The following is a 20,055-nucleotide window of genomic DNA, read 5'->3' as shown; positions in this document are numbered from 1 at the left end:
TCCGAGATCACAAACCACATCAGCCTCTGTTCTTCGCCATCGGCCACCCGGCTGTGTGTCACAAGACAGCTTGGATGAGGGCTGATGTGTCTGCAGGTTGATGTAAGGCGGAAAAGGTTTTACGCGCATCATTGCGTTAGTCTGCACTTTGGTGCAGAATGGCGGCCACCAGTCGCAGCTCGCTCAGAGAATGTGGGCAGAGCGTTGATAGGGTGGCCACGGTGAGCTTGTGGAGATTGCGCCATGAATGAATCAGTCGTGCGAGTGAGGAAGTCGGCCAGACGCCTGTTTTGGCCGATGTCTATCAGTAGTGTCCTATCCAAGGTTGCTGTGCCCGTCCGTGGTCTGCGACACCAACATTGTAATGTGCCACCGATGCATCCAGAGGCAGAGACGAACGGATTTTGTATCTGCAAATGATGTCAATGTTGCTGTTGTGCAGGTGGAGCGGAATTCGAAGTGCGCATCTTACCAGAGGAAGAGGTCGAAGTTTGATTGGCGGCCTGGCCAAGAAGGCATGGCAGTCGTGATAGACGTGGTATGATGCTTCAAAAGCCACTGGTCGTCTTCTGATTTTTTTTTGGAAAAGATTGCGAAGGCGGACAAAAAGCGTATGGAAGTGAGAAGTTGGAAAAGCAAAAGGTAAGAAAAGGGGTAAGTGGGATATTGGTCGAGACATAAACAAATGTGGAAGGTCCGATGGTGACCTCTGTCCCAAACAAGACACGTCATTTGAGGCACGCGATGCGAGGAAGGCACGATCGGATCCAACGTCTGTCCTCCCTAGTTGCTACTACTTCTATTTGGCACTTCGTACTGAGGAAGGAACCCGGCGACGTGCAGGTGGCCATAATACAATCACTGTTAATTCAACCGTCGGCCATGCTGCCACTTGCACGAAGCTGCTACTGTTTTGCATACCTGTTGCTGCCTATGCTCGCTGCCATGTCCATGCATAGTCGGCCAACGCCACTTGACGAGCTGGCCGTACCAGGGAAATGCATTGCTTTCTGCGGGCCCTCAGACGGCACCCTCGCGGTCCGTCTCAGCCATCTCCTGCATAACCACCTCACCGCCGGCAACTTTGCTTTCCATGAGGGCCCCGCCCGTCTCGACAAAGCCGCGACCGTCGTTGGCCATGTGCACGACGACCTCGTCGCCAAACAGGTCGCCCATCTCCTCCAGCGTTTTGCCCTTGGTTTCGGGCAGGAAAAAATACACCACAATGGACGAGACGATGTTGCAGCCAAAAAAAGACCATGTAGTAGCGCCAGCTGATGTTCCGGAAGGCGAGGGCGGCGGGCGTGGTGTAGGTCAGGGTACCGATGAAATAGGCGAACCAGCCGAGGGCGATGCCCTTGGAGCGAATCGCGGTTGGCCAGACTTCTGCGACGTAAATAAAAGAGGCGGGATCGATGCAAATGTCGTAACTCACAATGTAGAGAAACAGGAAAAGGACACAGGCGGACAGGCCGGCGTGCGAGGCGGCGCCGGTGCCGTCGACATATTGGCGCTGAAGCAGGGCTTCGCCGAGGAGAAACAAGCTGTTGATTGGGAAGCCGATGACTAGATATGCCAGTATTGTAAGATGACGGGACGAGTAACAAAACAACACAAGGAGAAAACTCACCTAGGAGCGTTCGCCGTCCGATACGGTCGGCTAGGTAGGAGCCAAGGAAGGTTGCACTTGTGCCGATCAGTGTGTAAACAGCGTTCATCATAATCGGCAGCCCGCCGGTGAAGCCCAGACTCTCGTAGATAAGGATGGCGTAGTTGCCGATACCGAGGACGCCGGTGCTCTGGCTGGCAAACATGAGAAACAGGACCAGGAGCGACCGCTTGCGCCACGAGGGCCGACGAAACAGCTGCCAGTACGACACGTCAAACTTCTTGTCAAAGGCCACCTGGCGGCAGATTTGTGTAAACTCGGCCTGCGCATTGCGTTGCTCCGCATCGCCGGGATCATGGTGCAGCCGGCGGACAATGTGCCAAGCGTCTTCTTTGCGGTCCTTGAGGACGAGCCAGCGCGGGGACTCTGGGATGAACCACACGCCGATGGCCTGGGCAATCAGTGCCACACAGGCCAGCGCCAGTGGCACACGCCACTGCACGGTCTCGTTGGTAGCATAGTACGTCCCGAAGCTGATCCAGGCAACAACCGTGTAGCCAGTGCCGAGGGCGGCGGAGAACACCCCGATCAGTAAGCCGCGGCGATGTGCGGGAGCAATTTCGCTGATGTAAAGCGGCGCCAGCGTGACGCTCTGGCCGAGGCCGATGCCCTGGAAGAAGCGGACGATGATGAGCATGGGGATGGCGGCGGATCCGGCGGTCAGTGCGCCGCCGATGATGCAGACGATGGCAGCAGCAAAGATGGCGCGGCGACGACCGAGCCAGTCGCTAGTATAGCCCTGTGTCAGGGCTCCAACGGCCGCACCGAGGGCGAAGAGCGAGTTGATGGCATCGATGATGTTGGCTGTGTAGGTGCTGCCCTTGACGAGGTTGAAATAGCCAAAGAAGCCGGGCTGGCCAATGCTGGAAGTAAACACTCCAAATCCAAAGCCGTAGGTGAACCCGCCAGATGCGGCGAAGAACACGGACGCAAGGTTGAGCGCCGTGATTTTGGCCATGCTGCGGACAGTGAACAAACAACGGAGTGGTGGAGAGCTGGAGTTGACCTGAAGCAAATAAAAGATCACGGGGATTGATGGTCTAAAACCTCCTGGGAGTCTGGGCCTGTTGATCTGACCACTCAGTTGACGATTGCCGGTTTATAAACAAATCAAGTGTGCCGCCGTTAGAGCTTATGCTCCGTCGAGTGACTTGTTGGCTGGAGGGAGCTGCACAGTTATGCGATTCTCCTTACTTTCACGCTGACGGGCAGCGGACTTGTATGAACCGACGACTCTTGGCCATTCGGGGTTGGTCTGCTGGCACGGACGACAATGTGCGAGATCTGTGCCCCAGAACGAGTGCCGTGCAATTACCCCGGACGAAGCGAGATGCGATCCTGGGGTAGCGGGGAGGTGGAGACAAGAGCCGTGATGATTCACGAGGACCGGGAGAAGGGTGTGCAACTGCGCGCACATCACTTCCTCCTGAGGCTGACGTGTTTATGTCTGACTCATATGTGTATATGTGTTCTCGCCTTGACTCTTTACTCAGTTCAAGACGTTACTTCCACCGACACGACAAGTGAAGTCAAAGCCGAAAAGGCTCCAGGATTGGGACGTTTTGATTCTTTGAACCTCAAAGAGTGGATTTCCATGATGCATGGCGTACTGACACTAGGCTCTACCACTGCATATTAGACACTAGCTCCATGCTTGTCTGTGCCGATCGACCGTTGTTGGTTCATGTTGGAGTCGTAGAAAGGGTCACCACCCCAATTTGCCGACCATCACGCTGATGCGGGAGCGTAAAAGCATTTTCCGCCACTGCACGGTTCGTATCTGCTGTATCTTTCTCCAACGCGTTCGTGTGATCCAACGTCTTTGAGTTGCAAAAACGCAAATGCGGAACGCGGAGCTCGGTGTCCTCAGCTGATTCAGAACAACGTGCCCAGTCTGTGGCCCCCGGTATTGTTTCGCCATCGCCGGCCAGACCGACGTGCCTCAGAGAATGAGCACTGATGAAGCATATCTGACGCCAGAAAGATTGAGGGCCCGCAGAAAGTGCCAGAGAGAGTGGACGAGAAACCACAAACTATCATGAAGAGACAGAACCAACGCTTGTCCTGTTTCTGCTCCGCATTTTCTGTTTCGCGGATCTAGGAGAGGCCGTGTCTCTGCTGCTGTGTCCGAAGTAGCCAATGGTTCGTCGCGATATATATCATTCTTGGGACCAATCCTCGTCCTCACTCCTTTTCGGCTCTCTCTTTCGGCCAGTGTCTGAGCTGCAATTTGGCCGAGCTTCTATCGCCGGCCACCTTTGTCTCTGTGATTCATACGCGCACGCTCTTGTCGTCCTTGCGGTCCCAATCGCTATGGCCAACCCCAACCGGACGGACTACGAGGGCCCCGAGCTCTCGGGTCCTGGCATTCTCTGGATCAATTCAAAAGTCACCGACCCGGCCACGCTGCCCGTCGACAAGTTCACTCGCTGGTACGAGGATGTTCATATCCCGGATATCATTGCTGCTCGCCCGGGCGGCATTGTCGCGTCTTGGCGCTACCAGTGCACCGATGCCGGGCGCGCAGCTCCGTTCCTAGCCGTGTACAAGTGCCCCGACATGGGCTTCATCCAGAGCACCGAGTTCAAGTCCATCCCCATGACGCACCCAACGCTGCCGGGCAATGGGCCCATCCATCGCTATGCCGACTTTGACGCCCGCTTCTACAAGCACGTGGAGACGTGGAGCAGCCCCGATGCCGCCGACGGACGCACCGCAACGCTGATATCTGAGGCCATTGAGCCGGCGACCAATCTGAGCGCGGACGCGTTCAATGCGTGGTTCCGCACGGAGCACATCAAGGAGGTGGCGACGCTGCCCGGCTGGCGCCGCACGAGCCGGTTCGAGCTGGTGTTCAAAAAGGAGAGCAAAGACGACTCGGACAGCGCAGCTACGATCACGCCGTACTATCTGGCAATGCACGAATTTGCCAGCACCGAGGCCGTGCCGGCTTCTGGTGCTGTAGGAAGGTTTCCGGCACGACTGGTCGCTGCGTCCACGGCTGTTCTGGATGGTGCGCGAAAGGTTGACGTCGCCGCGTTCTCGATACTGCGCGGCTTTGGCGATGTCGGTGCGCGCTGGGTCGACAGCGATGAGAAGAGGGTGTAGGTGGTGGCGATGGCAATGGCAGTAGGTGGCCAACGAGTTGTCGCGGTTTCTTGAGGGTATAGAGTACGACCCGCTGAATCTATGAAAAGCAGCAGAATAAACAAACCGTCCACAGTCCGTGTCTCGACCGTGCCTTCCGCCCGTATCATCCGTGTCCGTGGTTCTTGCCGGGTACCTTCTGTTCTGTACCTCCTTCTCCATCTTGTCCATCACGCCTTCCCCACCAATTCCGTTTCACCGTCACTCCTTCCCTATCAAGTGACTGCCTTCCTCTCCGTCAACAATTACCTGGTCCGGAAATCGTCTTCCTGGAAAGAACGACTCCCTTTTCCTTCTAGTGACGCTTAGTTGCAATCCCCGCACGCTAACGGGGCAAGAGCTGGGGTCGCCTCCAAATACCACCAAAACCGGTCCGTTTTGGCACAACCTTCGCCTTAAACTCTCCTGAACCGACATCGTCTCCCAGCCTCACCAACCTTTCACCACAGGACAACACTACCTTAGACGACCTACATACTTTGTACGGTTAACCAGTTTGCAGGGCCGATCTGTGGTCTCACCGGCCTATTGCAGAGCACCGTTTTGTCAAAGATGGGCCTCACGTATCGACGTACGCGAAAAGTCGAAACGACCAGCTTGGGCCCCAAAGCATTTTGTTACTTTCGTTCTTATCCACCTCTTCTTTCTCTCTCATTTCGTTAGTTTTGTTACATCACCATCCATCTCTTGACTTCTTGACATTCACGAGGTGCGCCACGGCCATGGCGGAATCCTGAACCGAGCCGTAGGAGGAAAAGAGGGAAACTGGAGCGAAGCGGAAGAGCACGACAAGGACGACGACTGGCCCTGCAAAACCCCTGTCAGATCGGCAAAGAAAGCTACTTGCGAAAATTACATGCTTTCGATATCGCGATATTTTGAGTAATTTTAAGGGGCTTCTACACTGGCTTTGCGTCATCGTCACAACGACACCCACCGCGTCAAGTCTTAGCCATGATTCTGGGCCGGTCATCCAAGCCACGGTCCCGCGCATCTATTGCGTGCGCCGGTTGCCGAGCACGACGCACAAAGGTGTGCAGCATTTCCCCAAATCCCCAATGTCTGTTTGTCTCCAAGGTCCGCCCAGTTGACAACAGCAGTGCATTATTGACGAGGGCCAGAGCTCGTGCGACCGCTGCATTCGCCTCTCAAAACCGTGTGTGCTGCGCGACGACGATGAGCGCAAACGGCCCGTCACCAAGGCGCAGGTGCATGCGCTGATACGACGCATCGGCGCGCTCGAACAGCGCCTGAGTGATGCGGGCCTGGAGATCCCACCGGCCCTGACGGACGATGGCTCGATGGCCGCGGCCATGCAGATCCCGCGCGACCAGCAATCCTACGGCGACGACCCTCTTGAGCGGCGCACATCAATGCGTGACGATGTGGCGGCAGCCGTCCAAGGCAGCGTCGTCACGGCGGCAGCACTGGTTGCGGCAGCAACAGGCAACGGCCGGGGCGTGGCACAGGCGGCCGGATTTCGTCGCGACGGCAGCCGGGACATGGGCAGCTCGTCCCCTCCACAAGATCCGCAATCATATCATTTCCGGCCCGGACCCACGTTGACATCATCGACAAACGGCGGCAGCGGGCCTATGTGGCCGCCACCACCAATACAGGCAACGACGACACAAGACCGGAGCAAGATCGGACATGCCACTGACAGCACAGCAAACGGCAGCTTTAGTGGCTCTCGAACAAACAACAATGGCGCGACCGAATCGCCTGCGAGCACGGTCGGGTCATCGGACATGGCACCGTCGGCCTTGTACAGCGAATCCGATCAGCGACGGCGGTTGCGTGCCGGGTCCATGAGCAACATGGGGCCCCGCGGCCACTCGCGCTACATTGGCATCACGACCAACTACCACATCTACTCCAACATGTACCACGCCGAGAAGGAAGAAACTCGGCGCGAGCGCGAGAAGAACATGGCGCGCACGCGCGAGTTTTTGGCCAACATCCCCATTGACGCGCACCGCCACCTGATCAACCAGTTTTGGTCGTGCTACAACACAATCATCCACATTGTCCACCGTCGGGCGTTTGAGCTAGATAGCGGAATGATGGTTGGTGGCGGCAGCGGCAGCGGCGTCGACGGCCACAGCACCGACAGCCATCGAGAGCCAGAGATGGTTCCAGGCGCGGGGAGCAGCAACACTAGCAGTGGCAGTTATTATTCGCCGTTTTTGCATATGTGCATGCTGTCCGTTGGCTACCGCTATGCCGACCGAACGCGACCCGACGTGCAAGCTTTTGCGACCCCAGACGGCGAGTCATTGCTTCATGAGGAGGCCAAGCGACTCGTCGACTCGGAACTGCAGATGCCGGGCGGCATACCTTCGCTGCAGGCGCTGCTGCTTCTCGGCGACCTCGAGTGCGGCGTCGGCCGCTACAACACAGGGTGGCTGTATGCGGGGATGGCGTGTCGGCTGATTTTCGACCTGGGCCTGAACCGGCAAATCGGCCAGGCCGGCCAGTCGCGGCTGGACATGGAAGTGAAGCGGACGGTGCTGTGGGGATGCGTCGTCCTGGACCGGTTCTGGGGGTTGTTCCTGGGCCGGCCGACCAGCATCAAAATTGCCGACATCACCATCTCCAACGGCCCCACTCAGCCGTGGCCCATGCGTGGCTGTCTTCCCATGGGACCCAAGTTCCGTTTCGAGACGGAAATCTACGATGCACTCATTCACCTGACGGACACAGCCTCCAAGCTGACCGACGCCGCCCACTGGCACTACACGACCTCAGATCCGAGCGCATACTATTTTGTGACGGGCCTGCACCATGAGCTGCGCAATTGGCACAAGCAACTCTCCAGCCGATTGCAGTGGACGCCTGCGAACCTGGCGCGCGACCCGCCGTCGGCCTTTTTCAACCTGCACCAGCAGTACCACACCATGTACATTCTAATGTACCGGCCGTTCCTGTCGGCCGGTCAAGCCACACCAGCCGGCACGCACAACACGGGTGGTGGACAGACCAACGGCAACACTGAGCCTGCTTCCAGCCGTGGTGGTGGTGGTAGTTGCAGCCCCTACGATGATGTAATTGACGACACTGGGCCGACCGACGACGGCATGGAGCCAGAGATGGGCACGGACATTGTCACGGAAATGGCGCGCAGGATGTGCTTTACGCACGCCATCGAGGTCGCACGCATCTACGAGGCGTTTTGCGCGCGGTTCGAGTGCCGCAGCATGTTTGTGACGGGCATGCAGCACGCAGCAACGACCGCGTTTGCGATTGTCGAGGGCCTGTCAACACAGAGCGCCGACAAGCAGGCGGAGGCGCTGGTACACCTGCAACGACTGGCCGAGTCGCTGTATGCGCATGCGACCGTCTACTACCCGGCGCGGGTCATGTCCAATATTCTGTTCCGGGTGCTCGGCGAGTACCGTGACAGCCACGCCCAGCGGCAGGCCAACCAGCATCAACATTTTCGGCAGCACCAGCACCAGCACCAGCAACAAGACAGCGCACACCACCCACACCACATTCACCACCAGAGCGTTGATATGCCCGACGCCAATACGGCTGCGCCGACCACAATGCCGCCGGCCTGGACAACGACACCGACCAGCTCTGGTATGATGCAACCACCACCCGTCCCTGGACAAGCGCCGACAACACCTGTCTCGCACCCCGACTGGACGGGCGGTGGCTTGCAAGGCACAATGCTGGACGGGTCGATAATCTCTGGTGCCGGAGCCAACAGTTTTGTCGACTTTGAGTTTGACTCTGGCATTTGGGAGTCGATTATGAACACTCTGTCGCAGCCGTTGGATCTGGGAGCGTAGGCACCGGCCGGGAACGACTCGCGGCACTCCCTCGCCATATTGAAGTGGAGCATTATGATATAATGGCTAGTGGACGTTAGTTGGTTCACAGTCGACGGCATGATGTAAAGAAAGGATGATAAAGCTCGAGTTCCACTGAGAGTATAGAAACAAAATACCAAAACCAAAAGCTACAAAATCAAATTCCACATTCTTGCCAACGTCCAAAAGAAAAGGAAAATGCAACATTCAAATTGAACCGTGAAGCAACGCCCTTCCCCATCGACTTCCGTGGTCCCCATTCTCATATTTAGCTCGACCGGCGGATCTTGTTCTTGATCTTCTCGCCCAGGCTGACCTTCTTCTTCTGGCCCGCGCTGTCGCCGCTGTCGGCACTGACGTTGCTGTTGCCGCTGCCGCGGTTGTTGTTGCCCGCGCCTTCCGCCTCGGCCGTATCCGCGGCGCCCGGCTGCTGGTGGCCCGCGTTGACGACAATGCCCTTCTCCTCCAAGATGCGGTCGGCCTCGCGACCGGCACCCTCGCGCGCGGCGTCAAAATCGCCGCCGTCGGCCTGCAGACCGGTGCTGCGGACGTACTTTTCGCCGGTGCCCTCGCCGTGGGAGGTGGACTGGGGCTTGTCGTCGTCCTCGTCGTCAGCGCCGGCGGCGGCACCGGCACCGCCAGAGCCGGAGCCGGAGCCAATGCCGGGTTGGGCACGTCCCGCATCGCCGTGGTTGTCGCGCGCGACCTCCTGGAGGGGGCGGGGTCCAGGGCCGTCCACATCGGGCTCGGAGGCTCCGCCGCCGCCGGTGCTGGGGACCTTGGAGTCCTTCATGCCTGCGTCGCCCGCGGACGTCGAGGTGGCGGCCGGGTTGTTCGATCCGGCGTTGGTGGCAGTGTTGGCGGTGTTGTCGTTGACGGAGGCGGAGGAGGCAGCAGTGTTGTCAGCCGACCGGGTCCCTGCGACGCCGGCAGCGCCAGCAGCGCCCGCTACGCCCGCTGCACCGGCCACACCTGCTGCACCGGCAGCACCTGTAGCACCTGTAGATCCCGTAGCACCCGTGGTGCTAGTCGTTTCCGGGGCGCCGGCGGCACCAGAACCGACCGCCGACGAGTGCGACTCAGAGTACTGCGCGTTGGCATAGTCCTGCTCGTCCCTGTTGCCGGCGTCGTACGGCTCGCCCTTGGAAGTGTCGCCCAGAACACCCGAAACGGGCTCCTCGTTGTAGTCCGGGTGGCTGCCGGCCGCGACAGCGGAACCAGTGTTGGCACGGCCGTTGTTCACATTGCTGGTGGTGTTGTTGAAGCTGGTGTCGGAGGTGTTGTGCGGTGCCGATGAAGAGGCAGCGTTTGCGGCGATGTTGCTTTGGCCGTTGACATTGTTGCCGCTGTCGTAGGCCGTCGTGCTGCCGTCGCTGCCCACGTTGTTCGCATTGTTGATGTTCTCAGTGGTGGCGGTGCCGTCGTTGTTGTCGCTGTTGGGCCAGACGGTCTTTGCCGCGGCAGCAGCCATGTTGTTGATGGTCTCCATGGTGATTTGATGACTGGGGAGGTCTTGAAAAGAGTTTGAGTGTGTTGAGGGGGGTGTATGCGATATGAATGTGGGCTGGCTAAAAGATCAAGAGTGTCATGAACTGGAAATAAATTTGAAGGGCATAGCTTGCTTATAATGGCCAATTTATCTTAGTTTGGAAGCAGCGTCGACTAGAGAAGCGCCCCCTCTGACGTCGATTGCTCCTCCCTCATTTGGTGGGTGTGACACGACGGAGACAAGGGCTGATCAGGAAACAGGGAAGTCGAGGCAGGCGGCGTGCTCTTTCCTACGGCGTGACGGCGTGCACAAAGAAAGGCAGGCGCGCTGGCGGCTCCTTGGTCTTTCCATCGATCGAACAAACTTAAGAAATTGTGGGGTAATTCGGCCGGGGCCTGCCTCCTGCCCCTTTTTGGCTGCATCTCGTCGCTTCTTGCCACTCTTTGTCCTTTTACTGAGTCGTTTCGCTCTTCGCGCCTTCCCCAATATTCCGTCTTATTCTTTGGCCGAAGTGTGTGGCCGTTTAGCCATTTGTGATCTTTTGTTCACCTTGTCGTTGCTGGAATGTTAAGCTTTTTACGTTTGTTCCTGTCTTTACTAAGGACAGCTCTCTGATCTGGTCTTGCCATTGGATAGAATGGCTTCTACAAAAGCGCCACATTCTTCCCTTGACAGCTCCATCGACAGCTGCCCCGTAGTTGTGGCATCCCGTCAATCCTCTTCATGAATTGTATTCGTGTTTATTGACGTCGTGCATCGCCAACATGGACATCGCCGAGCTCGAGCGGAGAATGACGTTGCTCTGGTGGATGGTCAATTACGTCACTATGCGAATGGGCGTTCAATCGCGATGAGAAAAGTGGGTCATCCCACACGTCACTAACACCGCGACAAGACAGCCTCGCAGCTTCCAGCTGAAACCTTTTAGCGTCCAGATAGGGCCCCCACTGTTTGACCCCACTGCCGCCAGGCGCAGACGACGAACGGAACGAGAAACAGAATGGGAAGGTGCCTCTCAGCATGCTTCTACGACATAATACGCATATGCCCGACGGGAAGGTATGTTGACGTACAAGACAGGCAGGAACGAAGCACTACTATGGCATACTGCACTGTGATACAACGAATAACGTGCATGACTTCATATTTGACCATTTCGCAAGGGCTTGAGGAACCGTCTGATCTTTTTGTGGACCGGGGCTGGTAGTATGTTGAAGAACTCGATCGTGTTTTTTGTTAACAAGATTATATTAAACAGGTATTAAAGAAAGGAGAGAATGTAAATACATAGAGAGAAGTAAAAATAAACCTGAAAATAAAAATACGACAAAGAAAGGAGAGGAAGTGCCATGCGTACAAATCAATGCGCATGATACGGTGAGAGGACAGACAGCACGAATGTAGGGTGGTAAGAAAGTCGTGTGGTATCAATGAGTTTCCGTGGCGTTCCGATCCTTTTCCAAAAGAGTGACATATATAACGAGTGACAAAAAAAGAACGAGCAAGCGAGAGAGTAGCGAAAGAAAAACATGTGCCAAGCACAGACTGCCTTACAGGAGCAGGGCGACGGCAATGACACCGGCGGAGACGGCCAGGCTGCTGCTGAAGATGCTGGCAGAGACGGCGCCGGCCGTGACAACAACGCCCGTGGCGCTGCCCGTCTTGGAGGCCGTCGGCGAGAAGGTGCCGGTGAGCGTGCTGTTGCCGGCCGAGCTGCCCTTGCCGCTGCCGCTGCCACTGTCGCTGCCCTTGCCACTTCCACTGCCACTGCTGCCACTGTTGCCGCTGCTGCTGCCACCGTTGCCCTTGGCCGCGGTCGGCACCGCCGTCGGCGGCGTAAAGGTCTCGACAATGGGCGACGTGCACGGCACCAGCACAACGATATTGGTGCTCGTCGGCATCAAGGCCAGGTGGGCGCCGTTGGTGGTGGTCACGACGGCCGTGTCGGTGGCGCCGCCATTGTAGGTGTAGGTCTTGGTGACGACGTACGCGGCCTGGTACGACGCCGGGCAGTTGACAACAGACGCAGCACAGCTGGTGATGGTGTACGTGGTGGTCGAGAAGACGGTCGACGTGACCTCGCCGACGCCAGCACTGCTGGCTGCCGTGGTCGAGGCCGATGCCAGGGCAGACGAGGACAGGGCCGCCGACGACGTCGGGGGCGGGCTGACGGCGCTCGACGGCGCGGACGAAACGACAGCAGACGACGTAATACTAACAGAGCGGGAAGACGTAGGAGACGAGAGGGCAGGCGACGAGACCGGGACGGACGAGTTCGCAGACAAGGGAGGACGAGACGGGATGGATACGGACTGCTGGGCGCTGGACTTGTTGTTGTCGTAGCCGGAACCCTTGCCGTGGCCAGAGCCGTAGCCGGAGCCGTAGCCAGAGCCGTAGCCAGAGCCGTAGCCAGAGCCGTGGCCAGATCCATAGCCAGAGCCAGACCCGGAACCGCCCGAGTAGGAGCCGGAGCCCTTGCCCGAGCCGGAAGAGCCATGGCCACCCGAATACGATCCCGAGTCCGAGCCGGAACCCTTGCCATAACCGTACGAGCACGTCTCTTTGGGCTTATAACCGGTCGTCACAAAGGTGGCCGCTGAGCTGCCGCCGTACTTGGCACCGCCGGCGCCACCAGCAGCGCTCGTCACAGCGCCCGCACTGGAGCCCCAGCACTGGGTCGCCGTGGGCGCCGACAGCAGCGTCGTCGAGATGGTCGGCACGGCGCCAAAGGTGGTGTAGTCGACAACCACGTCGGCCCGGGCGTACGCGCCGACGTTGCAGTCCCAGTACTCGCGCGCCTGCAGGCCGCAGGTCGCCGTCTTCTCGAGGATGCTGACAAACTCGATGATGTTGGCGTAGACGCCGAGCTCGAGGCCGGCGCCGATGCCGACGAGCGGGGCGTTGCCCTCGACGCCGACCTGCGTGCGCACGCGCAGATCGGCCTTGAAGGTGGCCGTGCCGCTCTTGAGGGACACGGGCAGGGACTGCGCGCTGAGGCCGTCGAAGAAGGACTTGGTGACGGTGCCCTCCAGCAGGCTGGCCTCAATGTACGCGCCGTCGGCGACCGTGACGGAGAAGCCGCCGGCGTCAATGTCAATCTTGTCGGAAATGCTAAAGACGAGGTCCACGGCAAAGACGACGCCGGCGCTGTAGCCCGGCCCCGAGATGCCGAGCGGCGTGTTGGACGTGAAGAGGTTGATGGTGTACACGGCAGCCTCGCTGACGACCACGGACAGGTCCACGTAGGCCTGGACGCCCGAGAAGTCGAGGCGCAGCGTCGGGTCGATGACCGCGGGGTCGGTCAGCGAGGCAGAAATGTTGCCCTTGGTGTAGCAGGTGTTGCACTCAATGGCCATGGTGACGGTGCCGCCAAGATCGTTGGGGAAGGTGCCGTCAAACAGCATCTGGTGGTTCCAGTTGTGGGTGAGGTCGTACGTGGCCACCGCGGGCGCCTCGAGGCCGCGGGCCACCTCCTTGCTCTCGTCCAGGACCCTGCGGGCGACCAGGTCGTTGCCGCGGGCGAGATGGGCCGGGGGCAGAGCCGGGGCAATGCCTACGGGGCCAGCCTGGCAGACAGAGGCGACCACGGCGGCCCAGGTGAGGGGGTTGTTGAAAAGCATGATGGGCGGCGGCGGCGAAGTGTGTATGTGAGAAAAGAAGGTATATCCAACGAAGACCCTGGACGGAAACGACAGGTAAAAATGGTACTAGACCAGCAAGAAGTGAAATTGACGACAATAAGAACAAGTGAAGGGGAAGGGAAGAAAGAGGAAAGATGAACAGACCAGCTCGTCTAGAGGAGGACCTGTTTTCCGTCTTTCTCGAGCGTTGTTAACGACAGACAGGAAATACGTGAAAAATGGGAAAGACAATGCAAACGAAAGTGGGTGAGGAGCAAAGACAGGACGGAGGGAGAGATGAAAGAAAACACGACCGGGGAGAGGGAGAGAACTCTGACTTTATGGCCAACGAAGAGAGAGGACGCAGGACGACGACACAGGAGAGAGAGGGAGAGAGAGGGAGAGAGCAAAGAGCATGGCATGACTGCCACAGTCACATTTCCCATGCAGAGAACACAGGACCACTTACACGACGACGGCCAGAGGAGAGTCCATATCGAAGTGGGTTCCGAATAAGGCCAGACCGGGGCAGGGGATCAACGGACGAGGGAGGAGGCTAGACCGCAGACAAGAGTCGACTTGACGCCAGGAGATGTTGCCATGTTGCCTTGCCTCGGACGAGAAAAAGAGGGGAACGGGTGAAGCTTGACGAGGTTGCGAGATAAAAGAATAGACGCTAGGAATTCTGAGAACCTACGTCGTATGGAACAAGAAACGCAAAAGAGACGGCAGCAACAGAAACAGACTGCAAAACTGCAAAACTGCAAACAGCAAAGCCTCACTCGTTTCATGAGCGAACAATACGGCAATGCTCCGTGCCCCGTGCTAGGCCAGTGCCAGCCCAGCGTCGTATCCAGATGGCGCCCCGATCAAGGCCCATATTTGGGAGGAAGAGAGTACCGAGAACCAGATTGGGCCAGCGCTTTGATCGTTTACTTCTGGATTTAGTGTTATCTGCCTCCTTTTTGTCCATGAACGCGATGGACACTATATTGTCGTCTTTTTCTTGTTCCTTTCCATTTCAACGAGAAACAGGAAAAGACCGGAACACTACCTGCTGGAATCAGACGATACGAGGCCGGTGGAGAGAGAGACGGCCGAAGGATCTGCGGTGATAAACCAGGTTGGCCGGATGTAGACAGCCCTGTACGTCAACAGAGTATCGGTCACGCAGCGGACGAAAAGCCATGGTTCTCGGTATTCGCCAACGCTGCACATGCTTTGCGTTTCCTGGTTTCCCTGATTTTCTCTGATTTTCTCTGATTTTCTTTGATTTTCGTGACGCCCGGAAACTCAATTTCAGCTCGCCTCTCGACTTCCACTGGCCAGCTACTATAATGTCTGTGCGGTTGGTAGTGAGGCTCATCTTAGGGGACAGCCAAGCAGCGCACCAAAAGCGGCATCGATTCGTCTATTTGGACACAACGACCATGGACGGAATCAAGAAATAAATTGCCAACTAGAAGTAAGAGGCCTATGAGGCACAGCAACGAATAGGACAAGTCCGCTTCCCATGCTGCAGAACCCGCGTTCGACAACAACAGCGTCCTCGTACGACATAGGTTGAATGGGAGAGAGGGAGAGCGGGTCTAATGCAGGTACAACGGTTACAAGGGGTAGATAAAAAAAAAAAAAAAAAAAAAAAAAAAAGAAAAAAAAAAAAGAAAAGCACAAACAACAGAAGCGTAAATCATTGGGCAGCACATTGGCTACGTCGAGTTGGTCTTTCACGTGCACGGTACTACGATTAGACTAACGACCTCAAATACTTAAATACACAAATTAGAATGACTGTAAAATCGACCAATTTGAAACTAAAAGAGTGTGAAAAAAAAAAAAAAAAAAAAAAAAAAAAAAAAAAAAACAAAAAGTGGCCTCGAGGCTAGGGGCAAAAAGATGAACCACTTTCGAAAAAGATGATCGGGCGAGATTGGACGAGATGATGGAATGCTGTCTGTCTAATCATCTCACTGAATAAAGACAAAGTGGTTGACTTGAGTTGACAAGTTCACGTAAATGACTTACACTTGTGCTCTGGCCAATGACAGCGCCGCATTGCGGTGGAGACACCGGTCCTCCAAGACCCTGCGCAAAACGTGCACCCAAACTTCTCTAACACGCCAAGGGGGCAGGTACAGGGGGTTGAGGGGCGAGGCGAGTGGGTGGACCTCCCAGGCCTCCTTCCTCGGGGCGTTGCCCACTGAGAGTGCAGAACCGCTGGAAATAGAGTTGACGGGAAGCCGGTGTGCTCCTTCTCCTTGCAGGACATGCCGTCCCCAGTCCCCAGTCTTGTGAGAGGCTGAAGGAGAGAAGGAGCGACCGGGCGATTGGGCTTCAGATTGGTCATGGGAGATATTGTCGAGGAAAGAGCTGCACGTCGAGTAGCCAGTGACGAGCAAGATTGCGCAGCGTCGCCTTGTCGCGGAAGCATTTAGTCTTTTGCGGTAATTGCACTGTATTCAGCAGTTCGCTCATATGACTACCTACTATGGTGTACTCCATGTGTATGCCGTATGCGTCTGCTCCACCAGCGAGGAAGGAGCCATCCAGAGCACTGCACACAAGAAGGGGAAAGGTGACGAGAAACGGCAAGTGCCAACGGGCACACACCTGCCGTCAAGACTCGTCCTAGCCCAGGGCAATCCACTCGAAACAAACTCTCCGGCATCGTTCTTTCTCATTGCGGCCAGTCACAAAATGTAAAACACATCCATCGGCGAACTTCTCCTCTGGCTGTTTTCCCTCTCCCAAACGCCCCCAGCCATCAACAGCCGAAGCCATGCACAACGTTTGTGTTGCGGGTACGGTGTGGGTCTTGCCTTTCCCTCGTTCTTTTCTTCTTCAGCGGGTCCTCGGGACTTGCCAAGTTGTGATGCAAGCGCCGGGGCTTCCGCCACCAGGAGGACCTCAAGGTTCTCGATATCTCAAAGATAGACAAATAGACAACCGGCAGCGCGAGGGATATACTGACCGGACGACCAAATGACCAACAAGACCAGGGCAAGTCGTGTGCGAAAACATGAGGCACCGGCGTCGACACGGACTAGACAGACGCGGTCTCCGAAGTGGATGCTCGCTCACATGCTAAGCCAATGCCGGCACTACCTGAATCGAACTACCTGTCGTCCTCCGAACACTACGGGAGAACCAACGCTCGCCAAAAAGCACTAACACATGATTAGGACCCTGTGATACCCAACAGACGTATCTCTTTTTTCCCCTTTCTCATCCTTCTTTTAGCCCTCTTTCGAACTTATGTTTATGGAGAGAGGGAGAAGCGAAGAGACGAGAGAACCGGAGGGTTCGTGATCAGCCGCGGTGCTTGACCCCATGGCGTGCTTCTGGTAGGCCCCGACATTGTTCTCGGTCGGCAGTTCATCGCATGAGCACTCGTTATCTCAGTCGGCACAGCCTTGTCGATCTCTCCGGAGGCGTCACGATACCGGCTAGACCACTTGGTAGACAGAAAGATAACGGTGCCCAGCTGGACAGAGGACATCCCTGACCGAGTCCAGGGCCCACGTGCTGTCCAACGCTCACCATCAACGACGATACCGCGCACGTGGACCTTGGTTCAGGACGCAAAGAGGCGGAAAGACGCGACAATATGCGACGAAGAGGCGATACTGGACCACAGGAGGCGATCCATCGGACAAGCCAGGCTCAACTCACGCGCACCTGTCTTTCGGGATGCAGAGGGCATCATACGACGTGGATGGATCTTGTCTCGTTCATCTGTCGACACATCGGAGCTGAAGTAGACAAACCAAAAACTAAAATGAGCGAAAAGGGGGAAACAAATCCGGGTAACGATGTCGGCATATGATTTGAGGCAAAACGATCACGCCGTCCAGTACTGATGGAGCTTGATGAGCTTGACGACCTAAACAATTGCACCATCTTTCTTCCTGTCGATTCCTTGTCTGTTTTGTCTGGTGCTTCTCGTATTGAAGACTCCTGGCTGTTTAGAAGAGTTGGGCGGAGTGTAAGTGCGGTCGTAGAGGTAACTCTCTTTTCACAGCTTATGTTTTACACGATCGTCTGAAACAACATTGTCAGTGCCATGGCGTCTTAAACCTTGTGTAGAAGTAAAGGCTGTGAAAAACGAGAGGTGGCAATGCTTCGACCTGTTCCCAAATATAGACTTTAAGGTTGTTTCAGGATCACCAAAACGGCAAAGTCCACGGAAATACGTACAAAACCAGAAGCAAAGCAAAGATCGATTCCTCTTCCGCGGCAGACAAGAATAGAAACAGAGAAAAAGAGGAGCCCGCCGAAGAACATGATTAAATAAAAATACGTGCAAACCCACCACATTGGACACGGAGCGGGACTCGACGTCTCAGAATGAAGCGGGGGCACAAAATGTTCACGATGGAACAAGGCTGGCACGCAGTGCTGCCAATGCAACCTGCCCCGTGCCCTCTGTCGCGACACACAACCGAAAAAGGAGTCGTGATGGCATTCCTGTAACGCAATGTCGGCCTCCTTTAATGTCAACGATTTACCTCGATCGATTTCCGATGCTTAAATTTTACGACATCTCTTATGTAGACTTCACTTCTCCCGAGTCTTTTGATAGATTCTCCCACGATTACCTCCGTACCCTTGCCGCTGGATCTCATGTTGCTGACGATGCAATTATATAACTGTAAGTACTGACCTGAAGCTGCTTTGCACGCTCGTTAAAACCGGCCAAGCCTCCGCTCTGATAGGTTCCCACCAGCCGTACGGAAGCACAACGAAAACGACGTGCAGAAACACGAGACGCTTGCCATGAGGGGTGAAAACAATGCAATTTCGTGGTGTGCGGTTTATCGGCCGCATCGAGAAAATGAACAGAATGGGCAAAGAGTGTACGGAGTATGCCGTACAATGTATTCAATTGTAACAATTGTACCAGTTGCTCATCGAAGAAGCCCGAAGAAACGAGCCAACAAATGCCAAATAAGTTACATATACCCCCGTACCAGACCCAAAAACGAGTGAGAGAACGAGGCGGCAAGCTATCTACGCCTCGTGCCTCAAAGCATGAAGACGTTGTTCATCAATGCGTCGGTCGTCTGGGCGAGGGGATGTCTTCGATACAAGAGCGAAAGAAGAAGCAGAAGACAAAATAAAGTCGATGCCTAAACGAGCAGTAGGGGTGAAACCAGAAAAGTGCGTCAAAAGGCAACAGAATGAGCCGAGCGAGAGACACAAGGGGCTGTCGAAGAGAAAAGCACAGCCACGAAATGCCCGTGTCTCCTGTGACATGTCGTGACATGTCGTGGCATTGTCGTGGCATTGTCGAGGCATGCTTGTCACAGACTCCGAAAGTAAACGAAAGCAGGGTGGGATGTGTAGAGGCGCCGAAAACTCCCTGTGCTGTATGCCCAAAAGTGAATAAAACAACGTGCGCGACTCTGTAAAGTGAAGGGGAGAGGAGGAAGAAAGAAGCCGTCAAGAGCGAGGCATGGGAGGTGCGTCGTGGTTGCAGCGGTCTGTGCAATATGCACGCTGGCTGGCCAGGACATGGCCCTGCGCTCTGCCGCTGCTTCAGTTCACCTGGCACAGCAGCTCTGCCTCCAGAATGTACTTGCCCTCCTTGTACTTCTCCGACGCCTCGTACGCCTTGTCGTACTTCCATCCGACCGTGTCGCCGCAGCCGCGGCACACAATGTCGCGCACAACGTGCCGGCCCGTCGTCATGTTGCGCTCGGCCGCGTTGCCCGCGTCGACGTTGACCACCGAGTTGAAGAGGTATGCCTTGCCATGTTGACCCCGGAAGTTCTGCCAGACGCCCCAGAGGTCAGTTTACGAATTTAGTACAATGGGGCGGTGGGGAGGTGGACGGTCATGCACGCACTCTGCTAATAATGTCATCGTGGTTGGCCAGGTGCGCCTTGCAGACCTTGCAGCCGTAGATGCGCGTGCTGTTGAGGTATGTATTGTACGTGAGACCCATGGTGTCGGTTGTCGGTTGTCGGTTGTCGGTTTGCGTGCGAGGGGAGACTGGGACGGGAGTAGCGTGTCGGAACCGGCTAGACGTCGTGATCGTGATGTCTAGGCAGAAGCAGAAAAGGGAGGCAATGAAGCAAACGCAAGGAGGAGCTTGTTCCCAGAAAGATTGCCGGCACAAGAGGACGGCTGGATCGTTACGAGAAAGTTTGTATTTGCGAGTGCTTCTGTCAGCGACGTTTCGCTTTCTTCGTCGTCGTCGTCGTCTTCGTCGTCGTCGTCGTCGATGAGTTGTCTTATCGGTCGTCTCTTATCCGTATCTCTCCGGGACGCTCTATCGTCGGTGGGGCGAGATTAAGGCTGGCTTGC

At 56.3% G+C, this 20,055-nt stretch overlaps 6 protein-coding genes across 6 annotated transcripts; 2 read left to right on the top strand and 4 right to left on the bottom strand.

Annotated features, from left to right (window-relative positions):
• Positions 1–1,020: 1,020 nt before the first annotated feature.
• On the bottom strand, positions 1,021–2,627 carry SPBR_01617 (uncharacterized protein; the record flags this gene model as incomplete). Its single annotated transcript, XM_040759927.1, has 3 exons — positions 1,021–1,194; positions 1,259–1,566; positions 1,631–2,627. The coding sequence occupies 3 exons, from the start codon at positions 2,625–2,627 to the stop codon at positions 1,021–1,023; spliced, it is 1,479 nt and encodes a 492-aa protein (XP_040619936.1).
• Positions 2,628–3,982: 1,355 nt separating this feature from the next.
• SPBR_01982 (uncharacterized protein) lies at positions 3,983–4,777 on the top strand (the record flags this gene model as incomplete). The annotated part of the gene is made up of 1 exon (XM_040760291.1): positions 3,983–4,777. The coding sequence occupies one exon, from the start codon at positions 3,983–3,985 to the stop codon at positions 4,775–4,777; it is 795 nt and encodes a 264-aa protein (XP_040619935.1).
• Positions 4,778–5,770: 993 nt separating this feature from the next.
• SPBR_01316 (uncharacterized protein) lies at positions 5,771–8,616 on the top strand (the record flags this gene model as incomplete). Its single annotated transcript, XM_040759627.1, has 2 exons — positions 5,771–5,848; positions 5,917–8,616. 2 exons carry the CDS (start codon positions 5,771–5,773, stop codon positions 8,614–8,616), a joined length of 2,778 nt encoding a protein of 925 aa, XP_040619934.1.
• A 289-nt stretch (positions 8,617–8,905) lies between these two features.
• SPBR_01791 (uncharacterized protein) lies at positions 8,906–10,126 on the bottom strand (the record flags this gene model as incomplete). Its single annotated transcript, XM_040760101.1, has 1 exon — positions 8,906–10,126. The coding sequence occupies one exon, from the start codon at positions 10,124–10,126 to the stop codon at positions 8,906–8,908; it is 1,221 nt and encodes a 406-aa protein (XP_040619933.1).
• A 1,550-nt stretch (positions 10,127–11,676) lies between these two features.
• Positions 11,677–13,746, bottom strand: SPBR_01450 (uncharacterized protein; the record flags this gene model as incomplete). Its single annotated transcript, XM_040759761.1, has 1 exon — positions 11,677–13,746. The coding sequence occupies one exon, from the start codon at positions 13,744–13,746 to the stop codon at positions 11,677–11,679; it is 2,070 nt and encodes a 689-aa protein (XP_040619932.1).
• Positions 13,747–19,284: 5,538 nt separating this feature from the next.
• On the bottom strand, positions 19,285–19,693 carry SPBR_02114 (Yippee zinc-binding protein family protein; the record flags this gene model as incomplete). The annotated part of the gene is made up of 2 exons (XM_040760423.1): positions 19,285–19,518; positions 19,595–19,693. The coding sequence occupies 2 exons, from the start codon at positions 19,691–19,693 to the stop codon at positions 19,285–19,287; spliced, it is 333 nt and encodes a 110-aa protein (XP_040619931.1).
• Between the last annotated feature and the right edge of the window lie 362 nt (positions 19,694–20,055).

This window comes from Sporothrix brasiliensis (assembly GCF_000820605.1).
Source record: "Sporothrix brasiliensis 5110 chromosome Unknown Cont18, whole genome shotgun sequence".
Taxonomy (NCBI): domain Eukaryota; kingdom Fungi; phylum Ascomycota; class Sordariomycetes; order Ophiostomatales; family Ophiostomataceae; genus Sporothrix; species Sporothrix brasiliensis.
This window is presented reverse-complemented; position numbering and strand designations above follow the sequence as displayed.